Below are 14242 nucleotides of genomic sequence, written 5' to 3' on the forward strand. Positions count from 1 at the left end.
GGCTCCCGGAAGCGGCCGCTCTGTCCCGCGGTGCGATGGCGGCCGGCGGCCCCTGAGGCGCCGCTATGTATGCGGGAGCCGCCGCCGCTGCCGCCGCGGGGCCACCGCGCCGGGACTTCATCTCCGTCAGTCTCGGCCCAGAGGAGACGGTCGGGGCTGGCGGCTACAACAACAGCAAGGCCTGGCGGCGGCGCTCCTGCTGGCGGGTGAGAGCCGCGCGGGGAGCTGTGCGGTACCGCGGGCATCCCGGGCTGGGTGCGGGGGGCACCTGGCTGTGAGGGAGCGCTGTTGGGCCGGGCGATCGGGATGTCCCTGCGCTGCCATGAGGGACCTGCCTTGGCCCACCCCGTTCCGAGCTGGGCCGGGGCCGTGGCTGTGCGCCCCGGGGCGGCCCTGGGCTCGGCTCTGCTGTCAGGGGCTGCTCCGCGCCGGGTAGGGGGGTGTGGGGCGCGGGCTGGCAGAGGGAGCTCCACGTCATGTCTTAATTTTCACGAACAAAGCTGGGGGGGGGGGGGGAGGAGTACTGTAAAATCCTGTGCTCTGCTAGTGGGCATTTGGAGGGCAGTGCTGCGCTCTGTGGACACGAATGAGTGGTATGAGATTTGGTCTCCGTGCCTCTGTTCCCTGTTTTGAGGCTTGAAGGAGGCGCCCTGTCTTCTGCCCTGGGAGAGTAAAGGGGACAGTTCTGCTTTCTGTGGGAAGGCTGAGTGTGATGAGAGGGGTCCCCTGGCAGAGCTCTGGGGAAGTGACCATCTTGTCTGCTTTTGGGTAGGGAGCTTTACTGGGAGTGGGAGTCTTGGGCCTGGAGAGTCTTGTATGAGAGAGTGAGTCAAAAGGACACGATAACCTTTGTTACAGATTGGAGATGATGAATAGTCACCTGCAGAGGATTTACAGGTTGTCAGATGAAGCATTTGAAGAGCTTGTTTAGGGACACATTCTCACAGTTCTCTTTTATTACCAGCTTGAGAAATGTGGGTCCTTCATTTCACCCTTTACTTTATCCTTATTCTTTGGGAACAAAAAACCAATAAGATGGTGGTAGATACCCTCATGTGTTCTTGTGCCTCATTCCTGCCTGTCCCAAGATACCACAGTCAATCCCTCTTTTCCTGTCCTACCTTGAGGAATCACAAGGCTGCCGGTTTTCAAGCATCCTTCTGCAGCGGGGAGATGGTGATATGGTTTGCCGTGCAGGTAGAGCAAAAGATGACAGAGTGGGACTGGCATCTTGCAGTGTGCGCAGGGAAGGGTGTGCAGGATTCCTGTACTGCCAAGAGGGCAGGAGGAAAACAGGAAACTTTATGTGCTATGGGGCTTGCAGTGTGAGCACATCAACAGTTCTGACTGGCTGTTGCTAAGAGGATGAGGACTGTGGGAAGTGCTGTGGGGTGTCATGTGGTTGGTAGGAAGGATTATTCCTGAGTGTATCATTGGAACTTAAGTTTGCTCTCTGTATGCCAAAACCAATATTAGTGAATGCCAATGGGACTTTTGGAAAAGCAACAATGGTACTTTAGCAGTTAATGTTTAACTCCAACTGTTCTCTCTGTAAATACAGGTTAACGCACATAAGCCTCTCTCATGCTAATATACCATTTGCTCTCTAATTTTTAGTGATTGTTGCCTATACTTCAGTTTCAACAATACATTTTTGCCCAGGATTAAACTCGGAAACATTGTGGATTTGTCTTGTTCGTTGTTGTGGTATTTTACTTCATTTTCATGCTGCAGCAGGTTGGTGACTTTCTTTGTGGTGCGGGACCTGTTCTGTGTGACAGTTCCCATGTTTATCAGAGGCAGGATGCCTGGCTTCTCTTTCACAGATTGACAGAATATTCTGAATTGGAAGGGACCCACAAGTATCATTGAGTCCAGCTCTTGAAGTGAATGGCCCGTACGGGGATTGAACCCGTGACCTGTCCAATGACTGGTGCTCAGCTTATTTTTGAGCCTTTCTTCTTTGCTGCAGTAACATTTTTAGTTTTCCTACCACCTGCTTCTGTTCTTATTTTGCATATGCGCTGTGTGGTACCTCCCCAGCCAGGAGGAAAGAGGCTTTTGGCTGATTTTCCAGTTGACATCTGGGCATCTGTAGATGGAGATTTCAGGTTAGGCAGTGCAGGTTGTGATGAAAGTCAGCTGTAGTTGAAGCTCTGTGGGATCCTTGGCATTCAGCAGGTTCTGAGGTTCTTGCAGCAAGTGCCTCTGATATTTCTGTGAGCTTACTGTGCCACATGCTAGCTGGTTAGATTCCTGTTTTCTCTGTCATCGAAGAAAATAAGCAATGGATATCTGCATTTGGAAACAGGGTAAAATTAAACCTACTGGGTTTTGTGTTTCTTAATCTGAGTGAACTGGTAAGAGTTAATTTTTAACTGTTAATTTTTAACTGAGTAGGCTCTTAATGTGGTGCTAAATATTCTTCCTTTCACTTCTTTTCTCTCCTAAAGAAATGGAAGCAGCTGTCCCGACTCCAGCGGAGTGTCATTCTCTTCCTGTTTGCCTTCTTGGCAGTCTGTGGAGTCATTTCGTACACAAGCATGGGAGAAACATGGAAAAGTATGTGTTCTGTACAGCTCGGAATTGCCTGTGAAGTGTTAGTTAGGAAATTGTATTTCTTATAACCAGTTTTAATTGCTGTTGACAGTGCTTGGGTGTATTTCATTAAAGCACAGGTGTGAGATGATTTTATGTGAAGTTTCAATGACTTAATGCTTAATCAGAAATATTTTTCATATCTCTTTTCTTTGGTTAGCTTGACTAGAGCAACGTTTTGTTTTAGTTGATGTCCTGGTTTTTTTTGCAAAAAATTAACCCCCTCCCGGGTTAATTTTTTGCAGTAGCCGGGAGGGGGCGTGGCTAAGGTCCAGACGTTCTTCTGTGCAACCTCACTTCATTGCTGGGGGCAGAAGGGTGGGGGAACAGGGGCAGTGGGGGAGTGGTGGTGGTGATGGTGAAGGGACTCTGAGAGCGGCAGTGTGGGTTTGAAGAGCCTTGTTGGGGGCACTCGGTTGGGGAATACCATTGCTAAACCATAACAGTCCTAGTTGGCGCCCAGTGTGAGGCACAAAGGGCTGAGGTAACAACAGATCTGCCCAGAGCAGGCTGAAAACAAGTTTGATCTAAGCATTTGTTATATTAGGTATAGAACCACTGGTCATGGTGTTGCTTGGTCTGTTCACATGGTTGTGGTACTGTATATATACCCTGTATATATTCCTCTATGTGCTCCTTGTGGGGATCTTTTTCAGAGCAGGGAGAGGGATCAGGATTGCTTTGTTGCTGTAGTGTGGGTTTTCAGTTTATGACATGATAACATCAAGGGCAATGAGGGTCATTTGGGATGTGTGTTCAGTGTTGCTCTCCTACCATACCTTGGGCACTACCTTTGGGAGTCCAGTAGTAAACGTACCCATTCTGTGTGGGGAACAGGGGAGGATGATTTTCCCCAGCCTTTCACCCCCCTTTCCTCCTTCGGGCCTGTTACAACAGCTTTTGAGATTTTTGAATTCCTTTGGATGTTAAGGAAAGCATGTTCTTGTTGTTAAGTCTGCCAGGTGTCCTCAATGCAGTCCACACCATGTTTAGAGTCGAAGAGATGATGTCTAGGAAGGTCATTCAGAGATCTGCCCTGAGGGTGGCTAGTCATGAGTGGCATGGAATGTGGGAGAAAATGGGCCAGCTTTTGGGGAAATTCTCTGCTGCAATGGTTTGGAAGTTCACCCCTGAACAGCTACCGCACCCTGATAAAGTGGCAGAATATTTGAAAGGAGAATGCTGTGGCAACTCCAGAGAGGAGCAACTTATTGCAGTGTGTTGGGCCCTGGCTACTATTTATGAGACGCTCTCATCACCAGACAGCACCCTCAGGGGGAGGAGGAGGAAAGCAGAGCAACAGCCACAGTGACCACTCAGACTGCAGCTGAGCCAAAGGAACAACCCATGCCAGTAGCAGTTTCCCCTATACACGAGAAGAAATCCAAAACCAAATCAGTTTGCTTAGTGAGGCATGAAGAGGAAGTAGGGCCCTCAGAACAGGAGGAAGAGGCAGGGCCAGAGATAATCGCCTGATCCCCATTCTTGGGTGACCTGTGAGATGTGTGAAAAGATTTCAGCTGCTAGTCAGGTGAGCCCCTGGCGACCTGGTTACTCTGGTGCTGGGCTTTTGCAGCCCACAATATGAAACTAGATGGCAGTGAAGCCAAGCAACTGGGATCCCTGTCCCAGGATGGGAGCACTGACCAGGGAATTTGGAAGAGGACAGAAACTCAGCCTCTGCCCCAGGGATGGAAACACAACCTCACTATTTGCATGGACTGATCCAGACTGCACTGGAAAAGGGTGAGGCTCCAGAACATTTGCAATACATTGATGACATCATTGTGTGGGGCAACACAGCAGAGGAAGTTCTTGAGAAAGGGGAGAAGATAATCCATCCTCCTGAAGGTTGGTTTTGCCATAAAACAAAGTAAGGTCAAGGGACCTGCCCAGGAAATTAAGTTTGTAAGGGTAAAATGGCAAGATGGGCACTGTGAGATTTCAGTGGATGTGGTCAACGAAATACCAGCTGTGTCCTCAGCCACCAGCAAGAAGGAAACACAGGCTTTCCTGGGCACTGTGGGTTTTTGGAGGATGCATATTCCAGATTACGGTCAGATTGTCAGCCCTCTCTATCTTTTGACCTGGAAAAAAAACCATTTCAAGTGGGACCCTGAACAACAGCCTTTTGAACAAATTAAACAGGAGGTTGCTCATGTAGTAGCCCTGAGGTCAGTCAGGACAGGACAAGATGTGAAAAATGTGTTCTACACTGCACCTGGGGCGAATGGCCCTTTCTGGAGTCTCTGGCAAAAAGTACCTGGGGAGACTCCAGGACAACCCCCAGGGTTCTGGAGTTGGGGATACAAAGGATCTGAGGTCTGCTACACCTCAACTGAAAAAGAGATCCTAGCAGCTTCTGAAGGAGTTTGATCCACTTCAGAAGTGATTGGCACTGAAGCACAACTCCTCCTGGCACCCCGGCTGCCAGTGCTGGGCTGAGTGTTCAAAGGGAAAGTCCCTTACACACATCATGCCACTGATGCCACATGAAGTGAATTGCTCTGATCACACAGCAAGCTCAAATAGGAAACCCCAATTACCCAGAGATCTTGGAGGTCATCAGTAATTGGCCTGAAGGTGAAAATTTCACACTGTCATCATCAGAGGATGAAAAGGTGACACGTGCTGAGGTGGCCCCACCATATAATCAGCTACCAGAAAATGAAAGGAGACATGCTTTCTTCACTGACGGTTCCTGCTGTATTGAAGGGACATACTGAAAATGGAAAGCTGCCATGTGGAGCCTGCGGTGGGTCACAGAAGCTTTTGAGGGACAAGGTGGATCAAGTCAGGTTGCAGAGTTGAAGGCTGTCCAGCTGACTTGAGATATCACTGAACAAGAGAAATGGCCAGTGCTCAACCTCTACACTGACTCGTGGGTTGTGGCAAATTCTTTGGGGGGTGCCTGGACCTGTGGAAAAAGACCAGTTGGCAGCACAGAGGGAAACCCATCTGGGCTGCTGAACTGGGGCAACTGTGCCCAGGTAGAGTAGTTGGCTGTTAAAATACATCATGTAAGATACACAAGTACCCGAGAGTTGGGCTACTGAAGAACATCACAACAGACAGGTGGATCAGGCTGCCAAGATTTAAGTGTCTTAGGTGGATCTGGACTGGTAACACAATGGGGAATTACTTCTGGATCAGTGGGCCCATGACCCTTCAGGTCATCAGGGGAGATGCAACATCCAGGTGGGCTCGTGATCTAAGGGTGGACTTAGCCATGGACATCATCTCCCAAGTTATCCGTAACTGTGAAACATGCGCTGCAATCAAGCAGGACCAAGTGAGTAAAGTCTCTGTGATATGGGAGGCAATGGTCAAAATATAAATATGGAGAGGCCTGGCAAATTGATCATGTCACACTCCTACAAACCCATCAAGGCAAGTGCCACATGCTGACAGTGGTGGAAACAACCACTGGATGGCTGGAGACACACCCTGTGCCTCACACCACTGCCTGGAACACCATCCTGGGGCTGGAAAAGCAAGTCATGTAGTGACATGGCCCCCAGAGAGAATTGAGTCGGACAATGGAACTCATTTCAAAAACAGCCTCATAGACCCCTGGGCCAGAGAACATGGAATGGAGTGGATGTATCATATTTCCTATCATGCACCAACCTCTGGTGCATGAATTGGACAATGGACTGTTAAAAACCACATTGAAAGTAATGGGTGGTGGGACCTTCAAACATTGGGATTTGCATTTAATGAAGGCCACCTGATTAGTTAACACCTCTATCTCTACCAGTCTAGCTGGGCCTATCCAATCAAAACCTCCACATGCTGTAGAAGGTGATAAAGTCCCTGTGGCACATATGCAGAATGCGTTAGGGAAGATAATTTGGATTAGTCCTGCTTCAAGCAAATGCAAACCCATCCGTCTGATTGTTTTTGATCGAGGACCTGGGTGCACTTGGTGGGTAATGCAGAGGGATGGGGAAACACAATGTGTCCCTCGAGGGGATTTGATTTTTGGGTGAGCACAGTCTGTAATGTTGAATTGTATGATATTGCTTGCTGAATGACATTGCCACTGTGTACCATAACCACCATGGACAATGAGGGCAGACTGCTCGCTCCTGATACAGCTTGAACCAACTGACAGCAGGTCTTCCTGCCGTGGAAAACATAAGGATGGATAGAACCCAGAGTCTTGGACTAAGTGAACTCAACAGACATCTTAGAAGGATGGTCTTTGACTATGGAATTTATACCTGTACTTCTGTACATTTATATATGTATATAGTTGGATGGTATAGAGGTAGGCATGGATAACGTACAGAGGAAATCTTGGCCATGAATAGGGTCAAGAAAAGTTGTGTAAGTACATAGGTACCTGTGTGTGTGTCCTGGTTCCAGCCAGGACGGCAATAATTTTTTGCAGTAGCCACGAGGGGTTGTGGCTGAGGCTTGGATGTTATTCTACACCATGTTGTGTCATTGGGGGGTGGAGAAGGGACTATTTTGTTATTAATATTATTGCTGTTACTGTTAATTTTGTTATCTTATTGTTGTTTCCAGTTAATTGTTCTTATCTCAACCTTTCCCTTATCTCCAGTTCTCAACTCCATCCCCGATGCAGTGGGAAGTGGGAGGAGAAAACAGGGGAGCAGAGAGCGGCAGTGTGGTTTTGGAGGGTCTCGGTGGGGGTACTGAGTTTGGGAGTACCATTCCTAAACCATGACAGTTGATTAAGATTTGGTGGCTGTTTATTCTGTTTGTATGTAGATATTGGTAGCCCAAACCTAATCAGTAGAATAAGATAATCCTCTCTTGTTTTGAACTGCCCATCAGATTAGAAAATCCAAGCATTTGTACAATACTTAAGCACATTTAGCTTTGATATTATCTTACTGCCTGTATTGAGAAACTGAAATAGTAGCAATTAAAAAAAAAGTGCCTTTTAGCAGCCCTTTTGTATATTAGGTAGAGGATTAATACCAAAATACATTTGTATTTAACTATTAGTGTGTGTTTATCAATGTTTTGTGACTGCATTTTTTGGAGGTGCATCCACTATGTGAATGCAGCAAATTATAAATTTCTAGCTGCAACCTGAAGTGTTGATTCTTTGTGCTGAGCAGTTTTGTGTGTCTAGGTCTAGCAAACAAGCCATTAGATGATCAGAGAACAGAACAAGAAATTCCTGGAGTAAAGCTGGCAAATCCAGCTGTTCTACCAGCACCTCAGAAAGCAGATGCCAACCGCGGAGACTACCCTGAGCTTTCGCCGCAGGTACTGAGAGAAGAAATGAGTTTTATAAAGCTACCAAAGAACTTGTGAAGGCTGCAAATAGTGCTTGGTTCCAACAGTTGTTGTGGAGAAAGGAGTTAGAACTTGCAAAAAAAGCTCTACTCTGGGTGGAATACTGGCCTTTCAGGAAGGGCTTTGGTGTAGCATTTCTTGCTTTATCTTTTTCATTTAAGTGTTCTGTATGCTATTTATTATTCATTGCTCTGCCTGGGAGTGCCAGGATTTTAGGTCACAGTGACCTCTTACTTGAGGCTTCACTCATGCTGTGATTAATTTGTTTTGACTTGGGAGTGCTCTGGGCATCAGTCTCACTGTTGTGAGGAGCCTGGAGTCCTGGCTGAATAGGAGGCATGAATGCAGTTGATGTCACAGTGAATCGGAGCAGCTTTTCTGAGAGTTTTGAGAAATAGCAGCAGGCAGAGCAGATGTTAGGAGTGTTTGAAGGGTTATGTTTGTGGGAGATGCAACAGGAAAGGAGCATCAACTGACTGTGGATTAGTGCATTAGGTCTTTAGCATACTTTCCATTCAAGGCAGAACTTGTCTGCTGATATGATAGCAAAATAAGATTTATCTGAAGCATTATTTAATGTTGTTGAGTGAATATTCTTGACTTATGGTTTGAAATTTTACCATCTTTATAACATACCAAGCACATATTTTTTTTTTCTTCTCCCAGAAGCAGCCAAACCCACCTCATGTTCATCGTGGTCCTTCCAATCTTCAGATCAAGGCACCACAGAGGGACACAAGGCTGAAGACCCGACACAGTACAATCAGGGCTGTAGAAGGGCCAGTCCAGACTGATAAAGGAGAGAAAATGGAGAAATCCATTATCAGGTAGAAATGTTTCAAGCAAGCTACAGTGTTTCCCCTCTCCACCAACATCCATTGAGTGTTGGAGTGATAATTGTAAGGGCTTTTTGGTTTTGTGTCTGAGGTGGTTTTCTTCCTTGTATTTGTTCTCGAGCCTGGCCTGATAACTGTTGATATTGCTAGGCTGACAGATTTCATTTCAATGAATGTGCAGCTTCTCTGATTTTACTGTTTGCATCACGCAGCTGCAGAGGATTTGGAACCCTGTGAGGCTGGCTGTATTTCTAATGCACTTAGATGCTCTTAATGTTCAGGAGGATTCTTGGTGTCCAGAGGTTTCTTCTGTTTGTTGTAATAAATATTAATGTACCAGTATCGGTACAATAGTGCTGCTACAAGTGTCTTTGTCCTAGCCCAGGCTTGGAAAATGATAGCAGTGTCAGTACTGGTTAGGGATTGGTGCCACTAAACACAGTGAGCCCAGGCTGAACTGACAGAAACCACAGATGTATATGTAGCTGTGTGTATGTGACTGTACACAATGTGCTTACTCCTTTCTTATAAACAATTTCTCCTACAGTTCAGAGACCCCTTATACACATCTAGTAGTATCTTTTGTAAAGGGTCTGTGCTGCTATGGTTGTAGTTATACCAAGTTGTTTCCCAAGATGATATTGATTGAAGTGGTTTGATTTGGGAATAACTGAAGGAATGTAACATGGGTATAGAAAAGACTACTAAAAGTTTAGCAGATATTCTTCAGATTTGGAACACTAGGCATGGGATTTTTATGTGTTTGTGTCCTGTTCAGCATCGGCTCAGCTGAGCTGATCATAACATCAGAACTGTGCCTGCCTCAACATTTTGGCTATTGGTGTTGTCTGAAAGTGTTATATTGTTGTGCTTCTGCTTGTGCTGTAACTCATAGAATTAAGCAGCTGATAACAGGAGAATTTAGGAGAGCAAGGAAAGCTTACTGAAGACTAGTTACAAATTTAAAGAATGAAAGTAAGACATGAAATATGGGATTATCTAAGTCAGAAGATATGCTGACTGTAAACAATATAAACTTTAAAGGTCCTGTAAGCCTAGTTCCTTTAGGAAGCATATCAATGAGCTCAAAGGCAACATATCTGTATATTAAGTGGTATGATCGAGATTGTTTGATCTTGATATGAACTTCGCTTGAATTGAAGTTCATCCTGAAAGACTTTTCCTTCATGAGGTTTTTCACAAAAACCTGTAAAACTGATTTATGCATCTGTGGTGGCAGGGAAGGCTTGTGACCCCATGATAGCAAAGGCCATACTTTGAGCAGCTCGTCCTTTGTGCTTCTTCGTGATTTTTTGGTGATCACCATTTGTGTGGTACTATTTAGTGTTAGTGGCTGGTGTGGCCATTTCAGAGCCGGTAGATAACAAATTACTTGTAATGCAGCATTTTCAGGTGTTTTTTATTAAATTCCATTGCCAAGATGTTTAATGAAATTCCAAGAGCTTGTAAGACACATTTCTTAATACAGTAAAATTTCTCTGGTGCAAATTTCTTTCTTTGAACAGAAAACTTATCTAGTGGACAACACAGTTATTTTGATCCTTGACACGAAATCCAACTTTTTTTTTATCAAAGTATCATGAGATAAAGGAAATGCAGAGATAAATCCCATTCATTCACATGACTTTCTGTGACCAAAATAAGTCTTAATTACAGTCCCTTGTATCTGCAGCTGGAGAGGAGCAGTGATAGAACCTGACCAAAACACTGAACCTCCATCCAGTAAAATAAAGGAACCAGAAAAAACTTCATCTTTGGAGGCTGAAGACCAGAAGGAACCAGGTAAATAGTACAGTTAATTATACCTTTATTTCTGTTTGCTTCTGTGGTTGAAATTGTGCGAATTTTCCCCATGCACATGTATTTTATTTATTGTAATTAAAGGAAACAAAAAGTTCAGAAAAGATTACTTACCTAAAACATGCAAGCCTTTCAGTGTCCTTACTCCATCATGGCAGTCTTCATGCTCATTAGCCTTCAGAATCTGAAAGTCTTTGAATTATAGTCTCTGGGACAAAGCACGTATTTCAAGATAGGATAATCTAAGGAGAGAGGTTGTGAAAGAGACAGCTTCTTTTTTCAGCGGTGGTTTTCCTTTTGTTCTGCAAATACAGGGAAAGTGACTTCCTCCCTGAACTAAACTGAACTGTTTTTAAGGCTCACCAGAAAGCTGCAGAAGTTGTTTTTGAAGTTGCTGCCCTTGTGGAGCGAAGAACCTGTTGTTCCTTTTTCTGAGTTCAACGAGGAAGTTCTGGTGTGATAAACATGGCGTATTTCAACGTGATGTATTTGTACTTTTGCTAGCTGAATATTTATGGGGTTAGCTTTGCTGCTTGGTGTTTTCCCACTCTAGAAGTCTTTGTTTACAATTTTGAAAAATTTCAACTAATGGGCTGTGCTGGTTTAAAAGTTAACCAGCAGGGGAAACCAAACCAACTCAAAAGAGAGATTACAAGTCAGAATAACAATTTAATAAAATAATACAATAAGTACGACCACACAGACAGGCAACCGGCCCTAACCCACAAAGCCCAAATGTACAACCCAGCACCCCGGGGCACAAACAAAGCGGTGCTCCCTGGGCCCCCCCCCCGAGTCCAAAGCAAAGGGAGAGGGGAAAAAACCTGCCGGTGGGAGAGCTGCTGCAGTCCGGCCAAAAGTGATGATTGCAGTCCAGCCGAGGGTGGTGGTCTCAGTCCGGCTGAGAGCGGCGAGCTGCAGTCCGGCTGAGAGCGGCGAGCTGCAGTCCTCCTCTGGATCCCACGAGTGAGTGGAAAGGTTCTGAAACTCCAGGTTTATATATTCTCCAGCTCAGGCAGGAATGCTCAGTCCCTCCCCCAGAGTGGGGAATTCCATAAAAGGATGCTCAGTCCTTCTCTCAGAGTGGGGAATTCCATAAAAGGGCATGAGGACAGGAACATCCCCCCACCTCGCAGGCCTCTACTGACAACAGTTTCTGGGAAATGGCATGGAGGGCTATAGAATACACAGTTTTGGGCTACACCCATCCAGTGATGAATCGGTCCCAGCTGTTCTAACTAGGACATGGGCTTGAAATTTTCCATGGTGGATGTGTAACATAAAATTCATGTGATGGCAAATTGCAAGCAAATATCAGTAGAATTATGGAGAAAGACATGGCTTTGCCAAGACAAAAGGTGTAAATTATCTTCCTCTTTTGGTATTAAATGAAAAGTTCAAAAGACATTCATTTTATAGAAGTGGTTTTAAATTTAACAGAAAGCAATGAATAGAAGAGGGAAGATGAAAAAATGGTGTGTGTTGGATCAGTTGAGGATTGTATTGTTAAGCATATGTATTCGGCAGCTGAATTACTGTGGATCTTAATTTGGTATTTCCTGGCTTCAGCTCTTTGAGCTTTAGTGATAATCATCTACAACTGTACATGTGATTATTTTAATGTTTTATTTGCAGAAGTGACAATTTTGTTGCCAGGGAGAGATATCTTTTTCCACCTGGCTGAATTGCTGACCAGAAACACTGACTGGTTATTCTACAGAGAAAAGGCTGTTCTGAAAAGAATAATATGAGGATGGTTTTTCCATTGCACGGATCAGTTAGTTTGGAAGAAAGTTTATTTTGGGTAGAATGCAGCAAAATGGTGCTTGGTATAGCTGCATAATGCCCTGCAGAAGTCCTGAGCAAGGTGCTGTTTTCCTTTGCAGTGCCCATAAATGAGCGCCAGCTGGCTGTGATCGAAGCCTTCCGCCATGCCTGGAGAGGGTACAAGGATTTTGCCTGGGGCCACGATGAGCTGAAGCCTTTGTCCAAGTCCTACAGTGAGTGGTTTGGACTTGGGCTTACCTTAATTGATGCCTTGGATACCATGTGGATTTTAGGCTTAAAAGAAGGTAACTTTTTTCCTCCTCCGTTTGTTTACCTCTAAAATAATTCCTTATATTATATCCAGGCAGTGCCTGTTCAGAGGTCTTTGAGGGGAACATTTTTTACGTGTGACCAGTAAGTTTAACTTTCCTGTGTGGGTAAAAATATATATATATATATACACACACATACATATACATACACACACGTAAATATGTATAAAATATTTTTTAAAAACCCCAACTATATTAAAGGACAGTGTTTTTCTTGCAGTAGAATTTTGAGCCAGAAAAAGAATATTCCATGGTTATATATAACAAGAGATGCAGTGGATATATCTGTAAGGAATCCATAGGTGGAGAAAGGGAGCACTCAGTACCTTCTTCCTGAATTGCTCTTCTGCCTGTATTTTTGAGAAATACTCTGGAAGTGACCATGTCAGAAAACTTTAAAACAGATTTTAAAAACCAAGCCAAAATTTTTGCAATTCTGTTGCAAAAAACTTAAATGCTTAATCAGTATTTAAGAGGAATTTTTTGTTGTGTGTTAGGCTTTTTTTTTTTTTTTTTTTTTTTTTTTTTTGGTGGTGCAGGGCTTTTAGTGTTATTTAAAAATTTCTGGAACTGTATTTATTTAACCTTGGTAGATAGCCTCCTTTGTAAACTTTTATTAATCATGCAGCTTTTTCTGTTGAGATAGGAAGAACAGAGGTGATAGTAAGGGAACAGTAAATATTCAGTCCTTCATGGTTCTCTCTCTTCTACCTTTGAAGTTTGCATAAAGTAGAATTTTCGTTTGGTTTAATATGTCATGTGTGTACAGCTCTAGGCCTCAGCAGGCTGTCTTGAAGTTTCATCAAGTTATCAGTGTGCTGCTCTTTTTTTTCCCTAAAAAATTAATTGCGAACTGAATAAAACTTTTAAAATAAATTATTAGTAATTTAGATGTGCTGAAAAGGGGTTCTTGGTGAGGAGTTCTTCATATTTTATAGTAGTTCTGCTGGTTGCCATAGAAAGCTCCTGAGGTATCTTCTGAATAACAAATGCTATGTAAATCAAAGTTTTCTTTGAGGCTGCCAATCTTTTTTATTAGCTGATGAATGCAAAAGCTTCTGTGGCAGAGGACTGTGCCTTTGCTGTTCTGCTGCTAATAGCCCTAATATCTGTCTGGGAGATTTTCTGTGGTTCTTAATCTGCTCAGCATCCAAGACCAGAGGGCACAGAGGCACCCTTTTGCTTTACAGTTTATCTTCTGTGAAATGCCTTCAATTTCTGGGAAACTGGTTGTGCTGCTGCTTCTCACAAGAAGGAATTTCTGGAGGCTGTGAGATTGTTCGAGATAGCCCAGCCCTCACGATTGGAGGCTGAGCTGACTCACATGCACCATGGAGATAGACGCTCTGCCAACGCAGTCACTGAGCGATGCTGCTGCTGCTAAGTTGGTTGATGAATCTAAAATGGCTTTCTTTTTACGTTCTTTTTTTTAAATTAGTAGTGTCATAAACAACCATTTTTGTTCCTAGAGAAAAAAATTGCAGCCTGTCGGGATTTTGTGTATTAAGTGCTGAGGCAGGAAGCAGGCTCCCCAGGACATTGCTAGGCTAAAGGTGTTAATGGCTGTTAACTGAATATGTTGTCTGTTGTCTTGGTAGATAACAGCTTTAG

The 14242-nt window shown here is 44.3% G+C and overlaps 1 protein-coding gene and 1 long non-coding RNA gene across 5 annotated transcripts in view; one reads left to right on the top strand and one right to left on the bottom strand.

The window, feature by feature from the left end:
• Positions 1 to 14242, top strand: part of MAN1B1 (mannosidase alpha class 1B member 1) — a 27641-nt gene continuing 13399 nt past the window's right edge. The window contains exons 1-6 of one of the 3 annotated variants that reach the window (XM_032708353.1): positions 1 to 206; positions 2454 to 2562; positions 7709 to 7845; positions 8542 to 8702; positions 10405 to 10514; positions 12419 to 12604. In XM_032708353.1, coding sequence (XP_032564244.1) covers positions 66 to 206; positions 2454 to 2562; positions 7709 to 7845; positions 8542 to 8702; positions 10405 to 10514; positions 12419 to 12604 — 844 coding nt within the window. In that variant the 5' untranslated portion in view covers positions 1 to 65. The remainder of the gene's footprint in view (positions 207 to 2453; positions 2563 to 7708; positions 7846 to 8541; positions 8703 to 10404; positions 10515 to 12418; positions 12605 to 14242) is intronic. The other 2 variants (XM_032708354.1, XM_032708355.1) reach the window with 2 other exon arrangements.
• The window catches only part of LOC116797113, a 14521-nt gene continuing 8795 nt past the window's right edge, over positions 8517 to 14242 (bottom strand). Inside the window, exons 1-3 of one of the 2 annotated variants that reach the window (XR_004360574.1) lie at positions 10896 to 11101; positions 10647 to 10774; positions 8517 to 8665 (exon numbers count right to left, since the gene is read on the bottom strand). This is a non-coding gene — a long non-coding RNA (uncharacterized LOC116797113). Of the gene's footprint in view, positions 8666 to 10646; positions 10775 to 10895; positions 11102 to 14242 lie in introns of those variants that run through there. The other variant, XR_004360573.1, reaches the window with a different exon arrangement.

This window comes from Chiroxiphia lanceolata, chromosome 21 (assembly GCF_009829145.1).
Source record: "Chiroxiphia lanceolata isolate bChiLan1 chromosome 21, bChiLan1.pri, whole genome shotgun sequence".
Classification (NCBI taxonomy): Eukaryota; Metazoa; Chordata; class Aves; order Passeriformes; family Pipridae; genus Chiroxiphia; species Chiroxiphia lanceolata.